The 26,956-nt window shown below is 37.1% G+C and overlaps 1 protein-coding gene across 1 annotated transcript in view; it reads right to left on the reverse strand.

Annotated features, from left to right (window-relative positions):
* The window catches only part of COL28A1 (collagen type XXVIII alpha 1 chain), a 50,855-nt gene extending 36,608 nt beyond the window's left edge, over positions 1 to 14,247 (reverse strand). Inside the window, exons 1-10 of the mRNA XM_088533440.1 lie at positions 14,124 to 14,247; positions 13,011 to 13,570; positions 12,079 to 12,099; positions 11,402 to 11,458; positions 10,654 to 10,707; positions 10,079 to 10,120; positions 9,334 to 9,360; positions 8,294 to 8,338; positions 5,757 to 5,801; positions 2,984 to 3,037 (exon numbers count right to left, since the gene is read on the reverse strand). Coding sequence (XP_088389566.1) covers positions 2,984 to 3,037; positions 5,757 to 5,801; positions 8,294 to 8,338; positions 9,334 to 9,360; positions 10,079 to 10,120; positions 10,654 to 10,707; positions 11,402 to 11,458; positions 12,079 to 12,099; positions 13,011 to 13,570; positions 14,124 to 14,241 — 1,023 coding nt within the window. The 5' untranslated portion in view covers positions 14,242 to 14,247. The remainder of the gene's footprint in view (positions 1 to 2,983; positions 3,038 to 5,756; positions 5,802 to 8,293; positions 8,339 to 9,333; positions 9,361 to 10,078; positions 10,121 to 10,653; positions 10,708 to 11,401; positions 11,459 to 12,078; positions 12,100 to 13,010; positions 13,571 to 14,123) is intronic.
* Positions 14,248 to 26,956: the final 12,709 nt, after the last annotated feature.

The following is a 26,956-nucleotide window of genomic DNA, read 5'->3' on the forward strand; positions in this document are numbered from 1 at the left end:
CTAGTAAGGGATAGAAGACAATGTAGACTTTGGCTAAATTTTTATTTTTGCAAATTTTACATTCTGCTAGCAAGATTTTGCCTGGAATTGGGTTTCATCTTTGAGGTTTGACAGTTAAAGGGAATATTTTCCTCAGAATGAGTAGTATCATGTATTTGAGAAAGCGGGTGGAGAGAACACAAAGCAGTAATAGGGTAAGCACATTCTGCACACAGAAAAACTAAGCTTTTCTTTTAAAAATGACTGATGGCCATGCTAGGCCATCAATGAAAGATGATTTTTGGGGGAATGAGGCTTGTTTGAGGTTGACTTGGCAAGCATAGTACATTCGGCTTGGAAAATAAGAAGAGTAGCCAGGTGTTTCATAGATGTTTTAAATTGTCATAAGCCAGGCAAGCAGTAAGTATGTTCCATTAGCCTCTGTTTTAGGAAACTCAGTTTTAGAAACTGATGTACTGTTAAGGCAACATCGAGGAAATTGGTGCCTACAGGTACCAAGACACTCAGCCAAGAGGAACAGAGAACTGTGTTATCACTGTGAAATTTAAGTAAAGCTTAAAGTAATGCCTAAAACAGATGAGTCCTATGACAGAATCACTAGGTTTCTATTGTGTTCAGTGCAAGCAATGAGACCTTGAGAATGACTGAGCTGATCAGTGACTGTATGATTGGGCAAAGTAACAAAAAGGGATTTGAGTACTGTCCAGTCAGTAAGAAATAAACTCTACTATGTCAGCCAATGGCTTAAGAGTGAATAAGAAAATGCACATGAATAACAGCTAAAGTGGGATATGAAAAGTTCTTTGAAGTAGTTTGATGTTATCCTGCTTCCCGACAAGGAAAATGAAATTAATCAAGTAAAAGTTGCTTTCCTTTTTAAAAATAAAGGATTTTTAGCTCCACATCTTCACAGAATCACAGAATGCTTGAGGTTGGAAGGGACCTCTAGAGAACATCTAGTCCAACTCCCCTGTTCAAGCAGGGTCACCTAGAGCACATGGCCCGGAGATTCATCCAGGCTGGTTTTGAAGATCTCCAAAGGAGAAGCCACCAGAATCATAAGCATATGGACAGCACATAAAGACATTGCCATGCAGCTGGATCTGCCAGCTAGCATGGCAAAGCAAGAGGGAGGGTATCACACTGTGTTAGAGATGTGTGAGATATTAACTGATTTGGTGAGACATACGAGTGAAGGTAGGCCTGATGAGAGACCAAAAAGTGTGTAGGAGCCTGGAGGTCTGGAGTTTATATTTTGAGGAACTGAATATAGTCTTTCAAACCTCGACATGGCCCTCTAATAATGAATAAAAATGTTCAGTGATGGAGTTCTGTGTTATGTCAAATTGATACTAATGCCATGAAACTGCTTTTAGCTCTGCTAAACCAGGGTGATGTCACTGGTTCAGCTCAATAAACAGTCAGTATTAGCATGGAAAGACCATAGTATGTGGAACTGCACTAAGAATAGACATTTATTTTATCCAAGACAGTTATAAATAACTGCTACTTTTCAGACACATTGTATGATGTGTCATGAAAACTAATTTTAAAAGAGCACTTCAATAATCTTTCTGTAAAGACAAAAGATATCGGAAAGATTGCTAAGCATTTGAACCAAAAAAGGCCTTGACCTTTTCCAACTGAATGGGTGCTTATCAAACTTTAAACAACTACTGAGTATCTGTGCGGATCATTAAAATTTCTTCTACTCATCTCAAATATCCTCAGCCTTGTAGAAATGCAACATTTAGCTTTGGCACAAGGTATGGACAAGAGATGTATTTGTTTCCTCTATATTCTTTAGCTCTAAATATAATTACCTAAGTGCATTAGTTACACTTGGCTGGAAATATTATTAAAAATGCAGGAGTCTGCAAAAATTCTAACCGTCTTTTAGGCTGCACACAGCAGAGTTAGAAGCTGGGAAAGAAGAAACACATTTTCTTCTTTCATATTGAAAATCTGATCCTGAGGATAAGAGGCAATAAATATTGTACATAGGTAAATGAAGTATCTGTACAGAGACATGCATGTGTTTTACAAACATCAAAGAATGTGAGGGGACTGACAGGAAGACACAAAAAAATGACAAATATGGTTTAGTATATTATAAAAGTATCTGGTAGAACTATCTTGGAATTGTCAGTATGAAATGACAGATTAAAAAAATATACTGTCTTTTGCTGCACTGAAATTCGAGGCATGACTTTTCTACTACATTCATGAATAGCTTCTTTCAGATGCATCATCCTCTTTTTTTTTCTCTCTCTTCTGAAATAAGCTATAATAGCTTTCCTAATCAAGCATTTTATTGAAAAGAGGAACAAACAAGAAATATGAAAAAGCACTTGTCAGGAAGAGGAAAATCCTGACGGATGCCAGCATTCCAAGATTTCTACCATAAATATTTCCTACATCTAAAACTATTTCTGTGAATCTTCAATTGAACCTGTTGCCTAAGAAACAAAACATGAATGTTTATGTATTGCATCTTGGGCACTGTTTTATGTGATTTTTAGCTTAGATAGGGTATTGTATTAATGAGACTATCAAAAAAAAAGCTGTGGTAAACTATCATTAGACCCTACATTTTCAAACTGATGAATGAAGATCTTTCTGTACAAAACTATGATGTTAACAAGTATCCCAAAGGCAAGACAGCTGCCTTCACATGCAGCTATTTACCAAAGGTTGGCAAATTAAGAGACTGCTTGAATTAATTAGATAATCCAATTGATTTTGTTTGACAAGCTGTAGTCATTATCTCTTTTAACTGATGCATTAATCTTCACCAAATCTTATACCCCCTATAAATTTTACAAGTCATTCTTGTTTTTTGCAGTACAATGGAAATTCAAAAATTACTTAAAAAAAACTCATTCTTCAGATTCTAAATTAAGTTTTAATGTTCTGTGTTCAAACTCTCCCTATATAACATCTACACATGCATAGCTGCTACACATATATAATTGCATCTTACCTTGCTTCCTTGAATGCCTTTTGGGCCTGGCTCACCTGGAGGTCCACTGACTCCCTACACAAAATTCAGAGCATATAATTATTTTCTTTTGAAGATGCACGTTAAGTTTCTTTTGAAGAAGGCCTGAACAGGACACACTAAAATGTAGCACAACATTAGTCTCTTAAGGAGAAGAATTTTCTGTAGCATATTCTGACAAAGCCCCAGTGCATATCCCTGTATGGATAATAAATAATAACCCATGATGGCAGAAATGGTATCTTATTACTCCATGTTAATTGCAACAGTTTTATCTGAAGCCTTCTGCTACTTTTTACTCCTACTTCTGATGCTGCCATACTTCCATATTAGCACTTCTGCAAAGAATTCTCTGCACAAGTAAATTAACTAAGCCATCATGTCCTGACTATTCAGGACAGGAAAATCTATAACAAATGACTATTGAAAGAGAAAGAAGAATGACCTATTTAAGCTATAGTCATTAATAGCTAAAGTAAATCCTCAAGAAAATTACAGTTAGGCCTTAAAACAATAAATGCAAAATTTTTGGAATATCTGTAATTTTGTATCTTCCATGATGTGTAAGTCAGAAAAAAATGGCTAAAGAACAATTCCAATTTTTGCACAAAACATGCAAATACATAACCATACACCTAAGTAACAGTTATACAGATCATAAGCCAATCATTGGGGGGAAGACAGTAAACAAAACTAAAATAGTCTTCCAAAATATACTTATATTCCAAGCTTAGCCTTGCAAACTTAGGAATGATTAATTATTCCATAAGAACATGGCAGTTCATCAAGTGGTCTAGTGTGCAAAAACAATTATATGTTGTTTAATAGGCTTATTAAACAATAAGGATTCTTGAACACTTTAAGAAATCTTGAATTTTCTTTGTTTCAAGGGGAGCAAATTTTCTTCTATTTTGTTAATATCTTAAGGTCATATCATATAAATCAAAAATTTTCTAAACCTCAGAGTATTTCAAAAGCATTTCCAAAAGAGGCTTTGAAAAATCACATTCTTCTTTAAGCTATTTTTCCCGACGAAAAGAACAGTGATCATGATGTGAGATGGACAAATGCCCCAACAGTTAAAAAGAAATGTCCTTTAGGCATCATGGTATAGAATGTGCTAATATAAACACAAAAAATAAGATAAATCACTCTGAAGTTCATTTCATGTTATGTTCTTTTTAGTCATTGAGAGAGCTGTAGTTCCCATGGTAATTATTTAGTTCCCATAGTTGAGAACCACAGTAAATCCTTGTAATTTGTGGATTAGTCCTCTGTTAGAGTGGAACATTCATCTGTGTCTGTTCTTCAACAGCTACGATATTTTGTGCAATGAGCCTTTCAAACCTAAGTTGAATGTAGACCATTGTGCTATACGACAAGATATAACATTAAGCTTGAAACAGAGATATCGTAGAAGTAACTGTAATGATGGTGTATATGAAAAGGAACAATGGTATGTATGAAAAGAAGGAGGTTATTAACTTAAATTTGGTTTTACCTTATTATATAGTGAGGGATTACTTTAGAGATGAATTTAGAGAAGACTTTGGAGATAGCTTGATTTGCAACAGCAGCTGGTATTTCACAGAGTGTACAAAACTGAACATACAGTGCATGGTGATTTGAACCGATGTAGGGACGTGCTGCTGATCTGATTTGTCTCATTATTTAATCTGAAGATTCATCAAAAATCTATTAGACTCTATATTTTCTATATCCTAATAAACAGGAATAACTAAGTGACATCTTTTTGGACAGGGACTATATACTTACTACTTGCATACTAGACAAAACCAAAATTACTAGGGCACAAAATAATAACTGCTATGTACATTATATAAGCTAATAACACAATAACTATGTAGCATTGTTGCATCTCCAATACTAAGCTAAAATGAAGCTGGAAAACATAGTTAAAAATATTAAATGACACACATCTTATTTCCACAGAATAAATTCCCATTAATTTATTATGCTCTCCATCATGTTTTCATTCATCTAATTCAGAAATAAACTTTTTCGTTAGGGAAATGAATGGGTAAAAGAGCCATCTGTCTTCATTCCACATGACCTATGGATCTACTAGGAAAAATGTTATAAATTCTTGAGAGCTCTGCTACATAAAGCAGCTCTTTTTAGGTGTCTGCCACCATTTTTTTTTAGGGAAACTATGGAAGCTGTAAGACACACAAAGACAGCAGTAAAACTTTTCAGCAACTATATAAAAAAGAAGAACAAGGGGTGGTTTCTTACATAGCTTATTGAAAATAAATAACTGATCTAAGACAGGCAATAGGTTTTGCTTCTAATAGGACTGGAACTTTCTCTGATATTTCCAAGGGTTTAAAATAACCCTGTCAGATTTTAGTCTGCAATCAATTTTAGTTTCTTTATCTGTCTTACGTTTCAGGAGGACTTTGTCCAACTTCAGATACGGCAGGGGAAGCTGCCATGTAACATAAAAGAGATGTAAGAACTGACAGATCGATTCAGCATGATTTTACTGTAAGGGTAAGTTGAGAGCTCTTCGGTTGGGACCCTCAATGGACTGCGGATCCACAGAATAGCCTTAAGCAGACATCAAGAATATTCCTTTAAAAGCTATTTTTAAAGACACAGAGACAAAGATTTGCCAGACTTTGCTATCTTTACCAAACATGCCGTTCTGCACAAAGTTCACAAGTTGTTTGTAGCAGAAACTTAAAGCAAACAGCATGCCTTCTTTTTCTTGGAGAGATTTCAGTACCCTTACCTGAGGTCCCCGAGGTCCGCTAGGCCCAAAAGCACCTTCCAAACCCTAAGGAAAAATAGATGAAATAATCAAATTAATACAAAATGCAAACACATGTATGTAACAACATACATGTAACAACAACAAATGAACAAACAAACAAAAAAAAAACCCAAAATATGTAATGACATATGTCTCTATTCAAGCATTTTCTAGAGAGGAGTCTCTCCATAGTACTACTTTGCAAAAACTAATTATGAATTATATTCTCAAAGCTAAAATGCCATATTTCATTATTCTATTAGTTGTCATTACACCATTTAAACAGTTCTTGCCAGTTCCTGCTACTGCAGCTTTTTCTCAAGTATTTTTGCTGCATTATTACTTCTTGAGTCTCTAGAGGTCCCTTCCAACCTCCACTATTCTGTGATTCTGTGATTCTGTGAGTCATCTGAATGCACAGTCCATGGGATTTAACTTCCATTTGACTCAATACTCAGTTTTAAATTGTCGCCAAAGTAAAAATATTTTTCAGCAAATAGAGTAGTTTCCCCCGGCTTTTCTTATTCTTATTTATCTTATTCTTATTTATGTACATCTGCTCCATCTTTCAAAGCATATGTCACATTTTGAACCTCTAATAACTTCAAGGAAATTAGCAGTGACACCTACACAATTACACTCTACTACCTTCCCATCCAGATTCAGACTCAGAAATTGTAACAATTCTCTACACTCAGTCAGAGAACTAAATACCAAGAAAATATATAAACTCACTGAGTTCTAGCCCATTTACAAAGTTACTCAAGCAACATGGCACACATAATATTTTGATGTGATGATAGTTACTTTTGGTAGAACACATGCACAATTAGTATTAGTTTTGGTTTCAAGACTAATCACAAACTCTCTGAATTTCAAGCTTTATTAGCTTTTAAAGAGTTTTCATCAACAAAACCTCTGCCAAAGTCAGTTCAATCAGTGAAACCGGAAAGTAGAGAGATGTTTCTGATGTTCTTCTCCTAGCTAAGTTTGCTTAAAAAAAACCTTAATAAAACAAAATAATAATTTTGTTCTATTTTCTTCTGTGTTTGTATGTGTGAGGCTGGGAATTCTGATTGTGACCATAATTCTCTTTTTTTCACTAAGTTCTTGAAGTCCATAATCCCTCATAATTTCTGAACCACTACAGATGTTATTTTTTTTCATCTCTGTTCTCAACAGAAAGGAAGCAAACAAATTTCCAGCAGCCCTGGCATGTGTTTTCTACATCCAGATTTCTTGGCTGCTTTGAATATGTTCTTGGCCAGCTTCTGAATAGCTTCCTTTTATCTTAATAGGCATTTTGTATAAGCTATGGTTATTTCTCACATATTGCCTCGATAAAGAAGTTATGACCTTTCTTATTCGTATGACAGATGCAACTCTTTCTTTATTAATAGTTCAGTCTTTTCTGCAATTCACTTGTTCTCACTTTAAAACCCAGCATCTCACAAGTTATACACGGTCTTTAGATTTTTATTATATTATAATAAATGTAGTTTTTTTCCTTTGTGATAAATATTGTTGATTTAAAGATTTCCTAGTTCTTCCCAGAAATTCATCATTAAATGACAGTGCTCCAGGAACTACAAACTTGTCAGTTTTATCTTTGATGAAAATAATGCTGAAGAAATACGCTTTGAAAGAACAATGAACTGCAATCTAGCTGGTAGTACAATGAAAACTGACCATAAATCAATGGTTTGTAGTAATCGTACAAATCTGCTTATGGTAACTCAAGATACACAACTAATCCATTCAGGAGTACATTGTCCTTTCCATCCAGCTGTGGATTCATCCTACACCAACCTTTCAATACCTAAACTGTGGATATCTCATCTGAACTAGTCAGATGTGACTCCCTAATGAAAGAAATAAAAAAATAAAAGCACCTCTACAGCGAGATGCCTTTATATATGTGTGTGGGTATGTATATGTGCATGTGTCTGTGTATCTCCCTCCAAAGAACTTCACCCTGATCAACTAGAGAGTAGAACAGGATGACGATGTTGGTGTTGGTTTGTGTGAGTGCTATATTTTCCTTCTGTGTAGTGGGCTATACATCTATATATGTGAGCATGTTTGCTCCATGCTTGCTCAGAAGAACAAATAGAAGTGAACACATAACAGTATGGATAGGATAGTAGATCTCTTCTCAAAGTTGTTTGATTTGCATAAGAACCTGGTTCCAAAACCATAATTTTAAACAAGTTTATTTACATTTCTAGGAAAAAAATCTGGTGAACTTTTTGGTGTATTCCCTTGACAGTACTGTGTAAACAGGACTTTGTTTTAGGCAAATGACTACATTTGTTCTGCAAAATGCAAAACAAGAATTTAGTTAAATATTGTTTCAATAAACAGCATTTTTACAAAGAATGTATCCCTATTTTCACAGAATTATAAGAAGCTCTAATTTGATAATAATAATGAATAAAGCTGTCTTCATAAAATGTGGCATGATTTTTAATATCTCCATTGACATATGCAACACTTTTAATAAAAATTTTACTTACTCTTTCCCCTTTTACTCCTGGAGCTCCACATTCTCCTCTTTCACCCTTTATAAAAAATTAAATAGTTAACAACTAAACAAGACATTTTTTTTGCATATGAGGCATTAAAGACTTTGCAAACATCTTAGTAGTGTAAGAGTGTTAATAGTTTCTGAGGGCCAGAAGCACCATTAGATATGGTCTGTAGTATCTCAATTCTGGTCAAGATACATAATTTTTCTCCCTGACAATGCCTACAAAATCTACATAGTAAGAGGATAACATATTTAGTATCTGATAAGTCTTGCTGCATCTTTCCAGGTTGTTGCACTGCCTCCAGAGATCCTGTGACAGCTGAGATTTTCCTGAATGACACTGTAAGACTGTACCCATGGAATGAAGAAAGTGAATTAATAATGCATTCTACTGATGAGTTAACAAATATGTATGAATCTACTTTTCCTCTTTCCAGGAAATGTATCTGTAAAACTGACTGAAGTTTTACTGTGAACACAGAGATTCAGAAGAGGCTTTGCTTTTATTAATTATCCTTGGAAAGATAAGGTCCAGATCAAGCAAATCAAAATGAGCATAGTATTCATTATGATGTTTTGAATGTGAAGTTAGGCTCCAGAATCTTGCAAGTCTTTGAAGTGGTGCTATATGATATTATATGGTAGCTTAAAAATAAATATCCTTGCCTTTTTTAAAAACAAAATCTAATGAATGCCCCATCTTTTTGTGTTTGTAGTAATCAATTTCGCAGTCTTTCTGCTTACTATTTTATTCAACCCTAAGACATTTTTTTCCTTCTAGCAGCTTTGTTTTTGGTCTTTTATATTTAAATTTGTATTTTCTGATCTTTTACTTTTTCCTTTAATTCTGGAAAGCCAGTCAGCAAACAAATTCCATAAATGATGAATTTACTGTCATGAACAATCCTGTGTGTTTCATTGAAGTGCATTTCATAACAAGAAGACGACAGACCCTTATCTTCATTCTTTCATGTACACCAAGTGACAAACTGTTTTCACACTATTACTATTCTTTTAAAATCTTACCTTGTCTCCCTTATAACCAGGAGGTCCCTGTTCAAAAACAGCAATAATAACAAAAAAAAAGTTAGAAAGAGAAATCATAAAAGAGAATGTAAAGGCATGATGCACTCTTAAATCGGAAGAAAAAGATATTAAAGAATTACATTTAATAAGTTTAGCTCTTCAGGAAAAAAAATTATCTCTCTGGAATCATTTAACTTATAATTCTCTATAAACTGAGAAATGTATATTTATGACAGTTAGCTGCAAATATTCAAGTCTGACAACCACTTCGCAAATATAACCTACAATTTAAACTGGATTTTGAAACAGAATTCATCTCATGCACGAACTACCATGAGTCTTTCTACTGTGAAGCAAGAAGAATCTACACTGAGAAATATCAGATGACAGAAGCCATTGGAGAACTATCTAGATGGTTCTTCCTGATGGCATCTTCAGTTCTGTCTTCAGGATATGTACAGTGCAAGTCAATACAAAATCATACAAGTTCAAAACTTTTGCCAATACCATTCCAACACTTAAAAATGTGGTTTTAATGTGCTTCTCTTAGTATAGATGCTTCAGTAAGCCAGAACTTAGTTTAGGTACTATAAATAATTAAAAATAGACGAGTCTGAAAATACGTGTGAAAACTGGAAAACATATTTTCAATTCAAAATTTAGTGGAATTGAAATGTGATATCCCCAGAAACCTGGAAAATAATCTGAAAACCAAACATGAATTAGCACTGTGGTAGTCACATACCTCTTCACCTTTTTCTCCATGATCTCCTTTTTCAGCATCACCCTATTAGAAGCAAAATAATAAGAATATGTATTGCTCTTTTATTATTTACTATTATTATTTTATTATTTATTGTTTATTATTATTATACTAAAACCTAGGACATTCTTTAAGATCAGAAATTGCTTTTCCTGTTTACAAAAGTTCTTCCAAGAGTCAAGAACACAGAGTATTGAACATTAGCACTGAAATCTAAAGTGTCTGAAATATTAGTAATCAGCCCTGCAAGCCCCACTCTATGAGAGATTTCTGCAGTATTAAAAAGCTCCCATGTATTTAATGAGCCTTTCATCAGATTCAGAGAACTCTGCTGACAGAGAAAGGCTTGAACAACAGGCAGGTTAACTTGGTAGCATTTTAGTTTCATTTTTTCTCTCTGGCTTCTAAAGCAGATAACTGTAAATTTATCATAGCAAAGTCCAGTTTTTTAACCATTTTAACCACACCTTTCCTTTTCTGTCTTCACTTCTATGGTTTCAAAAGGCTAGGCAGAAAATTACTTTTAAAAAAACAAACAAACAAACAAAAAACTTTACCTTGTTTCCTTTTGGTCCTGGCTCACCTTTCTCCCCTCTGCCACCAATACTGCCCTGAGACAATAGGAAAATATTATTTTAAGGATAATTTTCTCCAATTTCTTTAAGACTGTAGCTTTGGGGCAGGCCAAAATCATGCTGGCAGAAATCCACACTGACACAGGCAAGTCAGATGTTACACTACCTCCACTTGATGAATGGTTCTTCTGGTATCATAATATTATATATCCGCAATTTCTTTTTCATCAATGTTCAGTAGTAAACATGTTATTTACTTTAGCAAAATAGAGCATAATAAAATCTAACCAGCAAGGTGTCACCACAGAAAATAACACATTCCCTCCTCCCGGTTTTTCAGAGATACGCTTTACCACCCCTTCTCATCTGCTTCAAAGAAGCTATGACTATCTGAAGACTATCTGCCAAGAAACAGTTATGTGCTCAAGCGTTCAAGAGAAAAGAGTGGTGGAAACAAGAGTTCTGGCCCCTTATTCACATTTGTTGTCACCCTAAGTCTTTTGAGCCTTTACCTTTTACACAAACAAGAGCCACTGGTGGAAGTAACTCTTTGACTAAGTGATCTATCCTATGACACAACACTTCTGTTTGCAGTAAAGGCATGGCTAATACGTTTTTTTACAGGAAAAGTTTATTTGCAAAAGGAATAATTGATTAAAATGCTGTGTAGTATTGATCTCAATGACTAATTTTCATTTTTCGGATGCTTTTCAAGTGAACACATACTTACAGAATCACCTTTGTCTCCTTTTACTCCCTTTTCACACTCACAGATCTTTCGCATACACTAAAATGTCAACAGAAAGATTGAGGAGAACATTTTCAAGTGCATCTTTGAATTGTTTTAGAGCATAAAGTCTGTTTTTGCCTAGACATATACTGGAGAGTGTAACAGCAAAATAACATGGAAAAAAATTCTTATAAAATATATTTCTTATATAATCAACATTATATTTCTGTATAGCCCAACCTAAAAGAGTTTGAATACCAAACTTTACTTATTATACAAAAAAATCAGATATAGCATACAAATACTTAAGGCTACATACACATAGTAGTATACAAAATAATACATAATTTTGAACAATATTGACATTATCTTATAATGAGGCAGCTAATGAACTTGCATTTGTTGTGCTAGCCCTATTCCACTTTGGTTAGAACAGCTCCTTATGGCTTACTTTTGCACTAATGAACCGAAGTTATAGATTTATCATGAAAAGAGATGGAAAAATGGATGAAAGCTACAGAAAAGCCCAACCATTTTAGGGACTTCTACTCAGGGCAGGATAATTGATCAATCCTACAGTGTATTCTTCTATAATGTTGCATTATAGGAGAAGCAGGTATTAGCAGAAAAAGAAATGATCTTGTACTTAAAATGGTTATCAAAAACAAAAAACCTACCTGCTTCTGAAGTAAGGTTTCCTGAAAAGAAAAGAAAAATATTATTTCCCTATATATTTCTTTCAGTAGTGTATTCATTTAACCCTTTGTCTCCTTGGACTAGATGATTTTCAGAGGTGTTTTTCAACCTCCACCATTCTATGCTTCTATAAATCTCTCTAGGTTATAAAATTTCCAATGTGAATGGTAAAGAAAGTAAATGTCTTTCTTATGGTGCTATTAACTATCCTATGGAATTAGTCCCATGAAAAAGGATTTTCAGTATTGCTCAATATTGCCTTAACCTCAGACAGTTTTTGAGTCCACAGTTACTGACCTTCTTTACAACCAACTCTGGAGCCCAGCATTTGTAAGTATTAACACCCAATCTTTCAAAACTTCCTGAACTCCCAAGCCTGAGGTCAGCTCCAGCCCCCAGCTCACTTGCAGACCTTTGAACTGCATTCAGGACTACTCAGAATTAAATGAAATTTGCCATGAATAGAATCACACAGAATCACAGAATGGTTGAGATTGGAAGGGACCTCTAGAGATCATCTAGTCCAATCCCCCTGCTCAAGTAGGGACACCCAGTGCACATGCCACAGGGTGGCATCCAGGTGGGTTTGGAAGATCTCCAAAGAAGGAGATTCCACAACCTCTCTGGGCAGCCTGTTCCAGGGCTCTGTCAGCCTCACAGGAAATAAATTCTTCCTCACATGGAGATGGAACTTCCTGTGTTTTAATTTGGACCCATTGGCCCTTTTCCTGTCACTAGCCACCACCAGGAAGAGTTTTGCCCTATCATCTTTACTTCTCCCCTCAGGTATTTATACATATGGATCACATCCCCTCTCAATCTTCTCTTCTCCAGGCTAAATGGGTCTGACTCGCTTAGTCTTTCCTCATGCGATAGATGCTCCAGTCCCTTAAGTCCACTCAGCATTACTTACCAGTTCCAGAGCTGTATCAGCTATCAGGTTCTCATCATCCAGGCATAAGACATATTTAGAAGCTGAATCACCAGATATCAAACGCAATTTTCCTTCTTGGACATTTTTCTTAGAAAGGCCAATGGCGAAAAAATGTATTCCAAGACTCCTGGCTGTTGTGGCTATGCCCTGAATGTTAGGACTGTTTGGATGATCCACACCATCAGTCATCAAAAAAGCCACTTTTACACCTTTCTTACGACTTTCAGTTTTAAAGAGTTGAGTGGCATTGGAAATTGCATAATAGGAGTAGGTGCCATGGCCAATGAAGCCCAGAGAACTGATTTTCTCTTTAAACTTCTGCACATTCTTCCAAGCAGTAAATGGATGATCAATGTTGACTGTGCTGCTGAACTGCATACCTGCTAGTCTGACATTGTATTGCTGAGATTTTACTGGCTTCATCTGGAAAATTTTGTCAGCTAAATTTTGAACAAACTCTTTCTGTAAATCAAACAACTGATTTCTGGCACTTTCTGAACTGTCCAAGATAAAGACTATATCAATGAGACAAATATCACCTGTAATGGAAGAAGAAAGTTAATTCTATGAGTGGTTGGCATACTTGCACTACAGATTTTAGGCTATTCTCTGAGACATGCCTAATATTCAAACCATTCCCTCAAATCTTCCTTCCTCTTCCCAGTAAAAAATTCTGAGGAAAAATTTCACTCTAAATTACATCACTGCAAATTCGATTTAATTTAATTTAGCTAGTTTAATTCATATCAGTATTAAGGACAGTTTAAAGTCAAAAACATTCAAATTAGATCTTGATAGGATTGTTTTAGCATTTTAATTGGTTTTCTATACAAATTACCAACTTTCCACATGCAAATTCAAACTAAAAGATAGGCTTCTTATCACTTAAAACAATTTTATATGCGTCAAATGAAATGATAGTCCAAACTAGACTGTATGGCTAAATAAAGTATACCAAAGTATTTTTTCCAGGCCTCATGATCAAAATGAATTGTAAAAAAATATATAAGATGCTGATTAGTAGGTTATTATCCTGAAAAATAAAGAGACATACTACGTGAGCAATGAGAAATTCTAAGAAAATGGTTTTACCTTCATATTTTTGCACATGAGAATAAACATTCTTTCCTTTATTTCTTTGCCCATATACTGTCTGGTTTGTGGTCACAGCCAGAATTAAAAAGCAAAAGAAAGAATGTTTGTTCCACATAGTGACTCTGATCCTAAATTAGACTTTTCCTTCCTGTTAAGAAAAAAAAAAAAAGCTTTATTAATAGATAGACAGAATGAACAAATACATATACTTTTTATTTAAAGTACACATTCATGGGAAGCACTGTTGGAATTCTGGAGACAACATGTATGAAAAAGTTATAAAATTCCTTTGGTTGGTGAATTTAGCATAGCAGCCCGTGCAATCTCTATTTTAGCTCACATACTTCTATATTAGAATCTGTTTTACTAGAAAAAATATATGTAAAACAAATGCAGCATTCCCTTTGTTAAAAAATAATCAGTGGTATCTTTACCTTTCATTTGAACAACTAACAAAGGGTAAAATAAATTGGTATTAAAGCATGTCGGTATTAACATATATTGCTAGTAAAATAATTATATAAAAATAGTTAAATAAATAGTTAATATTACAGAAAACAGAGGCTCATTTCTTTCTATAAACCCTTAATTGTTAGGAATAGCAGAGACCTGGGTATTTTTGGATACAGATATACTACCTAGGTCTGAATCATCAGTATGAACAACTTTTTATAAAAAAAGTAGTTAAGTAATGAAATTCCAAGCATGAATGTGTTATTAATGTTACAAGACTGCAACAGAAAGCATGTACTATTTTCTACAAAGGCAATATTGGATTATAACGACTATAAATATAAACAAAATGAACGCTAAGTTCTTTGCTAGTGAATCAACTTGATTCTAGTGAAAAGCGAACTCTGTTAAATATGATTTTCAAAAAAGTGCCAGTAATTTACAATAATTACTTTTAAACATGATTAGAGGATAACATGCATGAACAAGTGCTTTAAATATCCTTACATATTATTTCCAACTCCATTCAAGTTGCATATACAGAATCTACCTGTATAGTCCCCTAAAAATACAAATGAAATAACCTAATAAGCCTCTTACCTCCAAGGCATTCAAGTAGCAAACTGCAAATTGAATAAGCTGTCAGTATAAAAAACACATCCAGTAGGTCACACTGGAAACTATGATTTAAGTAAATAAGGCAATCTGTAAATAAATAGTCTAGCCACTTGCAAATGGCTTTACTTTGCATCTAGATCCCTTACGGTCCATTACTCCTGTTCAGCTGGCCAAAGTTTAAATGAAAATAGGCAGGCACTTAGCCAGAGATGAATGGGAGACCAAGCCATTTTATTAAAGGGACAGTGTGTGTCTAGGAGCACGAGTGTTTCCTCATTTCACATAACTGAACTTTTACACTAAAAAACTCCCTTCTAAACATTTGCGTCTTTATCCGCAACTTTGTCAGCCACTTTCTCAGTTTTGTCAGCTTCAGCTTCTCCATGTTAATGCTGCAGCAGCTGCATTGGTTAGCATGCAAGGTTAGCACATCATGATTTTACAGCCTAAGAACTCAGTACACTTGCCAGTATCACGGGTATCTCTCAACAGTGGAAATAATGCATTAGGAATTATAATAATAAAAGACATAATTCAAGATAAAATGAAATCCGATTATTTTTTCTTCCTTAGATGTTTGTCTCAGAAATTCTTTCTGCTATTTAGACCCACTAAAGGGTCAGACAAAGACAGGTGATACAAAAGGCATCATTTAGGTAATTCTGAATGGGCTGCATGTAATTAAACTTTCTGTATATACTGGGAGGTTACAGTGCAAACTTTATTGCTGGTGTTAAATCAAAAACCATGCTGAGATAAACTGTAAGTCCCCAGTACGTCTCAAGGAATCGCTGCACGGTTTATGTGAGTTTTGTTCAGGTGACAGCAGAAACTCAGTGCCAGCCTCTGGACAGACATTCACAAGGCCACACGTGCCCCAGTGCCTTGGTGGCAGCACAGAAGGGGAGCTCCCTCGTGTGGTGCAGCAGAAGGGACATGGGCTTCATGACTGGGACACAACAGGTCCATGCTGCATAATTAAACTTCGACATTTCTTGCTGTAACCCAGATATTACTGTGAGGCACACGGAGAAAGAAACACAAAGAAAACAAAGTAAGTCAAACAATTAAAATTAACATTGACTCACGTGCTAAATTAAAAATACAAAATTAAAAATATTAGGACAATTTTGTGATTATTAATCAGCAGAACTAAGGCTGCAGCAATCTATCTACTGGACCTATACAAAACCAAGTTTGCTAAAATGATTTTCCCTATGGCAGACAAAACAATCTGTGAAAATCTTTTTTTTTTTAAACTGCAGAATCTTGAAAGCCTCTTTTCTACCATCAGTGAATTTCTTGCAGTCAGCTTTGAGCACATTGGCTATGTTCCCTCAGATTTAAAAGGCAGAGAGTAAATTTGTGCATCTTGAATAAAATAACAGGAAATATACAGTAAAATCTGCCCGTGGTGAGACCCCTCGGCCCCCTGCCCACAGCAGGAGATGGCAGAGAGTCTCTCTCCCCGGGTGGCTGCGCGGCCTGCATGAACTCACGCGCTCGGCCAGCAGCGAGCCCGTAGCTCTCGACCAGCCCCAGCACTTGCTAACTCTGACCATAACAGGGGGATAGGGAGTATGACAAGGGTGGATGCTGGCAGGGCAGTGAGGACGGGGAAAGGGAATGAAGAGAGGGAAGTTCAGGAGAGGGAAAGGGGGCACAAGTCCTACAGAAGGGGACTCCTGGTACCAGAGGATGCATTGCAATAAAATTGCGGGAGAGCCCAATTCACTGCCATGCGTCTGGGAGTGTAAAAGATGCAGGAGCCAAAGGAAAATGTTGTTCATTTCACTGCTCATCAAACTACTCACTCAGCTCGGCTGTGACGGATAACTTCATGCATTTGGACACGGTTGTTATATTTTTCTTAAAGGAACCAAAACCAGTTGTGAACATGGAAGGGAAAGAAGTATTCCATTCACGGGAGGAACTATTTAAAGTTCAGATTACCTACAAATTCTGCAATATGAAGCATTATGGAAGAAATCACACCTCGGCAGTAACTCCCAGTAGGGAGCTACACTGCTTCAGAGCACAGAAAAATCCCCCCGGTTTCTAACACGCCAAAACTTTTACACTGTTGAGCCAAACCAACGGTTACTTGTTGCACAATGAATAACCGCTCCCAATCTCTCAAATCACAAATGAATGTTCTTTATATTTTCTGTTTCTGAGGAAAAATAGGAGATGGATTTTTTCTTCCTTCTAGATCTATATTTTACACCTTAATTCAACAATTAGCTGCAAGAAATTTTTATCTTTGAGAGCAGAAATCATAAGATAGAAAGAAAAAAGTGGAGACCCACAGAGAGGAATTTTTTTTTTTAAATATATTCCATTAATACGTATGACTTTATATACTTATACTTGTTAAATAATCTATCCCTCCAGACACGGACCATCAGCTATCAAGGAATGCTTTTTCCAGCAGTAGTCAAGGTTTATCTGTACTATGAGCCAAAACAGGACTGACTGAGTGGGCTTTCAGCTGCTTTCCAAGATTTCTCCTTCCTTTTGGACTTGCAAACATGACATCTGGCAGGGATCGGAAAATGTTATCATTTCAGATTTTTAGACATAACAGTACACTGGCCCAGTACACGTATAACCTGAGAGTTCTCACAGACATCCAATATGCTGACAGTAATGGGAGTTGTATTTCTCTGGCCAGAAAATCTGGCCAGAAAGCCATATGTTTTGTGTGATTGGTCTATAGAAACGGCCTCAGCTCTTCTTCACTATTTACAGTGATTTGGAAGTAAAATAGGGACTTTGATAGTTCTGTTACACAATTGTAGATATACAGTGCAGAGCTGTATTTTTTCACGAGTTTTGCCTGTAAATAGTTCTTTAAATTCACTTAGAGGTCATATTTGAAGAACATGTCTCAAGACATGTCTTCCCATTATTTAATGTTCTTACTGCGCTGTTTAGTTGAGCAGCATCTGTTCTGAACCACATGCAATTTCAGGTCAGTCCTTCTAGCTTCGAGTGGTGTTCTGGTAACCTACCTAAAAACATTCGTGATCACACTAAACTCTGGTATGTGACACAGTTTTATTGCTAAAAAACACTTATGTTGTTACTGAATTTTGAGTATGAAAGAAAAAGCTTTTATTTCTGCATTCTTGTTAAATCACCTCTTTATTGGAAAAAATCATGCCTCAGTTTTATTTCCTGGTACTAAACCTATCCTCCTTAAATAGTGCCTGCTATTCTAGTTACTGCAACTCAAAAATAATAAAGAAGAAATGGAAATAAACAGAGAGAGGTGACAAAGGCATGGGACAGGTTCTGCATGAAGAGAGATTAGGTAGATTAGGATTCTGTAGCATGGAAATACTAACTGAACGTGAGCATGATGCAGATCTATAACATGACGAAAGAAAGTGACTATTTCACAGTAGAAGAATAAAGAACGGCCATTAATTTAAACAAAATTAAGTATTTTTCATACAGTACAAAACTATATTGTGAAACTTGGAGCTATGTAGTATGAACAAAAATATAATGAAGTTAAAAAAAAAGTGAGCTAAATATTGCCCATTCTATGTATGTGGCAATTAAACAGTTAAGTGCAAACAGAGAACATATGCTTTGGAAACTCACTCAGCAATTGGATACTGTTCTTAAGACACATATAAGAGATGCTATGATATTGGCTAATGATGGTTAACTGAGTTTGGTCATACAGAAAAAGGAGAGGATGGGGAAGGTGATTCCTTTTGCTCTACTCTGACATCCAAACCTGACTCTCTACAAGTTCCAGTGGTATCATTAGTGTGAAAAGGCCAAAAGCCTCGGGACTGCTGAACTCAGGCCACATTCTCTGCGTCTTTGCATCCTCGTGAGCAATCTTGCCAATAATGATTGAGTTGTGGTAAGTGTTATAACATTTATCTTTTGGTGTCTGCTCAGCTCTTGGATCAAACATCACCTCTGTCTTGTGTCAATGGCTCTGGTTGAAAAAACGCTTAAGGCTCACCTAAGGGAATCTGAAAGACAAAGGAAACTGCTGAGTACCCTGTGCTTTATCACAGAGGGACCAGAACCATGAATCTGCCTTCCCCTGTTTTTATACATTTATCAAACTAAAATATTTTAATAGTAATAAGTTAAAGTGCTTTATTTAAACATTCACACACATATACAAAAAGCGAAAAGCCCTTCTAACAACCTTTCCCTGAAGAAGTATCTCTCCTCCTTCAGATCCAAAACATAAATCTTCCTGAAAGCCAGATAAAATAAGAGAGTTAAAATGTATACGTAATTCATGTGTAAGCAATGTGAACATGAGCACACTGTCTAAGCAAGATTCTTCAGCCCATTTGGGCTCCCACAGTTTTCCTCACCTCCATCCTGCCTAGATGGGCTTTGGTCGCTGCTTTAGTGCCAGGTGGCTCTGACAGCAAGGGTCAGCTTCCATTTAAACCCAAGCTATAGAGCCTAATTATATCACAGAATTCATGTTGAACTGCAGAAATGCATTTTACTGATGAGTTCCTGCGGTCACAGTACCTGTCATTTTGTCTTCACTCCAAAGAGCCTGGGGCTCCATCTTGTGGGCTTAGATTGTATGTCATTAAATTGAAAGTCGGCTCCAGCTGACTTCCAATTTCAAATATGAAACTCCAATTTCAAATTCCAGCTGACTCAACACTAATCTTTGCATATGTTTTATTATAAAAATTAAGAACATACACATGTATCTTAAGAGATGGATGATGTGCCTAACAGAAATAACTATTTACAGTCTATATGGCTTTACAGTATATGGCTTTACATATGGCTTTTTTATATAGATCAATATATGGATTTATATATCAATATTTCAATTTATGGGCTTATTATATAGGGTTTGCACATGAGTTTATTTTATGACTTTAATAATCAAAACAAGCTTTGATTATTACTATCCAGCTGTATGCTATACTAGACAACAGATGCACCGCTACAAGAAAAGGAAGGCTTCCATATTCCGTATCATTCCTAACTAGAAACAGTAACAGCAAGTTTCACCAACAGGACCAATAACTCTGGCTCTGAAACGGAAGTGTCATTCTGAAGTGTCTTGTGAATTATTAGTGTCCTTTTGGCCACAGCTGCTGAATCTGTATTTTAAATCCTTCCAGGGTACTCAGCAAACAAACTGTTATTTCAACAGCTGAGTTAACAAAGCCTAATGATTTTTTCCTCTGAACAATTCCCCATTATCTCCATCATTTAGAGTGATCCAGCTCCTCTTCCCTCTCACATGGAAAAGCAATGATGCCAATAACATCATCCCCACTGAGCAGGAGGCACCATATGTTCTTTCTCACTAAGAGTCAGTCTGGATGGTCCAAAACTCACTGACAAAGTGGCCAGCTAACAAGTATCGAGCAAGACAAATACAGTGTTTTATAAGGCTAGTATTTTATTTTATAATACCAGTATTATATAAAACCAGCTGTAACCTCTTAAAGCAAATGCAGAGAATGAAAGAATCAGTGACCGGCCATCTACAATAGCTAATGAAAAAAAAAGTGTGTTGGGGAAATGCTACCAAAGGGACTCTTCATTTTGGTGGGTGGGGATATTTCTCTGTTTGTCAGTGTATAGCAGTCGACTTTCAGACTGCTTGATCAGATTCAGCTTCTTCAGCTGTCAGGGGAGCACTTTATAAGTCATTCTGGAATACTGTGGAATTTGCCAATAATCCCAGCAGTAGAGGAAATGAATTGGCAGGTACTCCATGAAAGGAAAAAAGTATGGAGGGCCCTTACGGACAACCGACTGCACAGACACTGCTCTGTGCCCTGTGTCAGGTGTGCAGCAAATTGTTGGAATTACCATAATGAATCCTTTTGCTCCAAAACATATACCAGTTAGCAAGAAAAAGAGATTGTCTCTCAGAAAACTATGCAAGAGTATTTCTATGGTTGGACAGCTTTCTTTTCTCTTACCTGAGGTCCCTGAAATCCCTGAAATCCTTTAGGACAAAATGGACCTTCCAGTCCCAATGTATGAAAAAGGATAGGCAGACACAAAATAATTTAATTGATTAAAATTATTAATATTTGGTTACATTCATAAAATTAGAAAAAAATCAGCACTAATTCAAATTTAGTAAAAAATAACATTTTAAACAACATGCCAATATTCTGCATTGAAATATTCTAAACCATCATCCTTGTGTAACAGTCTTCTGTAGCCCTTTATGGATGCATTTAGTTAATTTAGTTCGTATTTAATATTTACTCCGCATTTAGTTTCTGATACTTTATAGAAGGCAAATACTTGTTTCATCATTACCTCTTGCGGAGTAATTAACAGACAAAGTTTTTATAATTCCACCAAATGTATTCTATGTAAAGTTTTCTTGGTTGCTTTTTTAATATTCAGAAGGCCTTCAAAATACACCCTGATTAATTTTCTTTTATCTGATAAGGCTTAGCCTCCTTCACTTAGCCTCCTACTAGCTTCTCATAAGTCTATCTAAAAGTTGTTTCTCTCTTGAGTGATTTAATTTTTTTCTATAATTCTTTCGTCCCTTGAGAGATGTTACAAGCCCCAGGGGATGCACAGTTTCCTATGCTTTCAGATTTTTACCACATCACAGACTAATTTTTCTTTCCTTTGACAGGACTAATTGCTTTCTTTTTAGTTCTTTATTGAAGTAATACTGCTTAATGACTGCTCTCAAGGTATTTACAAACATTTGTATGTTGTCTTCGACAATATATAATGTAAGGAATAATATTCAGAAATAGTATAGATAGAAGTTAATTATGATTCACAAGACAAATCTGAGCAATGACAAGACTACTTATTTTTCAATATTTTCTATATTTTTTTACAGAAGTATAATCCTGGCCATTTTGATTTTTTCCGACCTTTTTAGACAAAGGCTCAACTGGTCTTTCCACAAGCATAACCCTGAAGTCTATAAAGTCAGAAGAATTCTCCTGTTTGGCATCTATAGGGCTTGGTTTAAATTCCGCATCCACTTGTAATTCCCTTCACAGGTCATATTCAAAAACAGAGATAAAGCAAAGGGAGATAAAGATGCATTTAGACAGTGTGTACACAACATTTCTGTATCATTACTGACAGTCTGGATAGCACTCCATTCTATTAAGGTTGCCCAATACATAATATTTAAGACTCTGGCTTTGGTTGTTTTTAGCTTTATGAAACTTCGAAGACGTGAACTGAAACTATACATGCCAGATGTCTTTCTGTCTAAGCTAGAATAATTCATTAGACAGAATAATTCATTCATTTCCAAAAATGACATTAATAAAGAACTTTTTTTTTTAAGCATTATTTTAAAAATCTGTTTCCTTACTGTTTTGGGGCAATAGTGTATACTTTGGAAAGTGTAGCACTTCAGGGAGGAGGAAGAAAGGAACTTGTTGTAGTTCTGATACTGAAATTTAGCCAAATTGTAAGCCTTTGAAAAATGCAATTTGCACACTACCATAAAATACTTAGATTCTAGTCGCCAGGTTTCCAGAAGGCTCCATGTGTGCTGGGCATCCTCCAACCCTGGAGTCAAGAAGAATTTTCCAAAAGTCCCAACATAGGAAGTGAAAGCAAAGAACCTCTCTCATGTTCAGAGGCCTGGGTTCATCCCCTTAACATGAGGCACCTGGGAAGCCTAAATTAAGAATCTGGTCTCTCCAAGCTCTATACAGAACCAATGGTGAAAGACATGTGCTTCAACACAATTCATGTGGGATTTTTCTATTGTCTCCTGGGAAGCAAACAGTGCCTAGGCTCTTTAGTTACTGAGGCAAAGAAATTTATTTGATGCCATATCTATGGCTGCAAACCACACAAGGCTCTGGCAGTACACAGAAGAAAGAGTTCTGATTCAAAAACAGATACGAGAGTGCAATAGTTTGCAACAAGAGACTCATTTTGGACAAACCGTGATGGTAGGTTGGAAAAAGAAACTGAATCTTAGAGTTGTTTATGTTAGTGGAGAGAAAAGATTTTAAAGAAGTTTTAAAATGTTCTTGCAATTCAATATTTTCATATGCAGGGAAGACTTAGTTTGGCACTCAAGATAATTCCCTGTGCTTAAGAGATGTAATTTTTTTTTTCCCGGAGAAGCACAAAATAACAACACCTACGAAGTTAAAGAATAACATATGTCATAATATTAAACAAAATATGCAGTCTATTTTTGAGGATCCCTTTGAATCATTCCTCCCTCCAGGTTTATGCAACAAGCTAATTACCATGGTATTTGTGGTCTTTGTTTGAATGAAGGTTGTGAGGCTGATTCCACGGCGTGAACACAAATAACTTCTTTAGCAAAATATTTAACAGTGTCTTCTTGGAAATGAAATCCCACAAAATTGGTCACAGAAAGGGACTAATGTCTGCAAATGAAAATCTGCATTACTATATGAACTGAAATACTTACTGCTATGATATGACTTAGTATTTTTATGATCTATCTTATGATTTTTATGATCTATTTTATGATCCATTTTTTATGACTTTTCTTTTAACCAGGAAGTCCATATTAACAACAACAAAAAAATCCTAAGAATCATTGTAAGTGGTAAGGAAAGTCTACTTAAACATTCTGATTAATCTTAATGAAACAAATTTATCTCAAAGAACATCAATTTATCTTTGCAGGTTCGGTGATATGCTTTTTGTGATAAAAGTAACTGCTGTGCAAACCTGTCTTTTACCAGAAAATGAACGTAACCATTGCTTTTCTGAGAGATGTAATGTACTTTTGTTCAATTATTAAAGCAAATTATATGTGTGTTTAGAGCACACACATAATTTAGAGCAATCTCTTTGGCTATAACTCTCCAAGAGGTCAAACTGAGGGAATATTAGCACTCCATATGCATGAAAAACTTACTGAGGTAATCCTTAGTTCTGTGAGGGCTCTGAGAGCAGTTCCCCCCGTGGCGATCTGGCTGCCCGGGCTCGGGCTCAGCACAGCTGAGGCTCCTTCTCTGTGTTGAGGAGAGGATCCCAGTCCTGCAGGTGCTGCAAGAAGCTTGGCATGGACCAGCACTCACACCAGCTCAGAGGAGCTGCTTGAAGCTCTGCCGTGCCTGGCCATGATGCCACTGACCTCAAGCTAGACCCTGACTGTGGGCCGATGTCCCCGCTCAAGCCCAGGTGACTTGCCTGGTCACTGGCGCACTTGCCTGGCACTCATGGTGCTTTGCCTGATCCTGGTTACTGCCACCAGACCTGGTTCCAACCCTGACCGCTCTTCCTGGCTTGACCTTGGAGCTGCCTCCTCACCAGGGATGTGCCTGGCGGTAGGACCCTTGGCTGACCCCAGTTGCCTCTCTCAGGCCTGTCCTGCTGTCGTCACTGAGGGACTGTGGGACAGACGCTCACCTTCCCAGATGGGTTATCACCCTCAGCTCCCAAAGTTCAATGGGAAGCGGTCGGACCTCCTTGTTTCCTGAAAATAATAAAAAAAATCTGCTTATGGTTCTGTGTCACAAGTAAACAGTTTACAAGATTACTTCAAACTTTCCTATTGTCACTACTGCACTACTGTTCCAAGTCAAGGGAGTGTTTGAGCACATCATAAGCTACACAGCACATGAAAAACAGCTGTTCTAAATACAGATGTGTTTTTCCAAAAAAAAGAAAAAAAGTTAGTTTAGTATAACAAGTGGTACGAAACACCTGTGTAAAATTGAAAAAACACATCTTACAAGAGTAAAGAAGGAAACACGCACACCTCAACCTTTTCCTCCACGTTCTCCTTCCTCATTCTGCTAAACATCAAGGAACACTATAAAAACATGTGTTACTATCTTATAAACTTGTATCTACCTTGGATATGCTATGTGAGAAAGGAGCACCCTTTTTCCTTCTTTAAAGTGACTATTATTTTCTATCATTACGAAGAATATACAGGGTTTATATATATATATATATATATACACACACACACACATTTTATGCTTTATTTTCATTGTAAGGTGTCCAACTTTTGCAAGTAACATATTCACAAGTTATCCTAGGTCTCATAAAGCTTTTTCTTGCTTTTAGTATAATGCCCATCAAATGCTGACGGTACTCATTCTGGTAAAACATGTGAAATAAAAGTGAACTATTTCCACAGAAGCAAAGGGCCACTTCAAAGAAATACATTCCCACAGATGTGCCCAGGGAGCTCGCTGTTCTATGGGAGCTTGTGTTGTGAGCTGCAGTTTCATCTCAAGGGCACAGACGAGCAGCTCTGTAAAGTCGGGCAGTCGGGACTCATCTCACAGCCTGGAGCAGCTCATTAAACCCACGCAACTCACTGAATAACCATGGGCATAATCAGGATCCAGGTGAGGTTTCCTAAGCAGCCCCTATGATGCTCTTCTACCCTATGTGAATAATAAAGCATCAGTTGATCCAAGACACATCAGCTATAGAACACCTAGAGCATTCACATGGAAATCAGGAAAAGTAAGAGTTTAAGTCATAGGACTGCTACCTAATAAACATGCAGGCAAAGGAAGCTTCATCTATGGCCTGATGACCACTGGAATAATTCATTCAGTCTGTGGCCAACTTGACAGTGCTGTCTTGTCCAAATGCCCTCAGAGGTGAGGAAGGCTGCAGGACAGGTGAGCTGTTCTGAGGGCAGCAACCTTTTACATCTGCTGTGTTCCTATTTGGAGCTCTAGCATTCTAACCTTCCCGTATTTCCAGTCCTTGTACCCAAACTGTTCACCCTAGTGTCTTGATTTTGTCTTTAAAATTCTGCGCATTCTTCCAAGCTGTAATGGGATGATCAATAATGACTGTGCTGCTGAACTTGCTAGTTTGACATTGTATTTCTGAGGTTTAACTTGTTTCGTCAATGCAATGTTGACATGTATGTTGTAAACATTTTTTCTGTGCTTCAAACAGCTCACTTCTGTATTTTCTGAGCTGTGCAAGATAAAAACTGTATCAACAAGATATACATCACCTGTAGTAGAACAAAAAGCTGCAGAAATGCATCAGTCAACATCAAATAAACTTGCATCCTGGGACTTAGATAACTCACTGGAATAATTTTAGCCTTGTATCTCCCCGCTTTGTCCCACTAAATCACCTCTATCTGCCAAAAAATTACAATAATGGTGATTAACTGCTGCACAAAATCACAAAATCACAAAATCATATCCCCATCGCAGCAAGCCCTCCACGACCCACTAACCCTGCGCCGAGGAACCGCCCCAGTTCTGCTAGCGCCGCCCCCGCCCCTGCGCGCCCCGCCCACACGTGCGGCCCCGCCCCCCGCGGGAAGGCCCCGCCCCTCGCCGGGAGGCCCCGCCTCTCGCCGGGAGGCCCCGCCTCTCGCCGGGAGGCCCCGCCCACGGCAGCCAATGGAAGGAGAGGGCAGCGCAGCGGCCGAAACGGGCAGTGAGTGCGCGCGCCGCAAGCCGGAAGCCGTCGCCTAGTGCTGTCCCCTGCGCCGTGCCGCACCGGAAGTGTCCCGGGCTTTTCCTCCCCCGCGGCGCGGCAGCGGCCTCGGTCTCGGCTCCGCGGTGGCCCCGCCAAGGCCCGCAGGCCCCGCGGGCGGGTGAGCGGCGCCGGCGGCCGCGCTCGGGGCGGGCGGGCAGAGGCCCGCGCGGGCGGCCCCGAGGGAGGGGGAAGGAGCGCTGCGTTTTTATGCTTTTCCCATCTACCGGATCTCTTTTATTTTCCCCAAGTTTGGGGGAAGGTTCCGGGGTTCTGGGGGGGCCTTTGTTTGTACGGAGGCGCACGCAGTGAGTCCAGGCAGCTGGTGCTGT

This window comes from Tinamus guttatus, unplaced genomic scaffold, assembly GCF_059628265.1.
Source record: "Tinamus guttatus ecotype Peru unplaced genomic scaffold, ASM5962826v1 Tinamus_guttatus_pri_ptg000503l, whole genome shotgun sequence".
Taxonomy (NCBI): Eukaryota; Metazoa; Chordata; class Aves; order Tinamiformes; family Tinamidae; genus Tinamus; species Tinamus guttatus.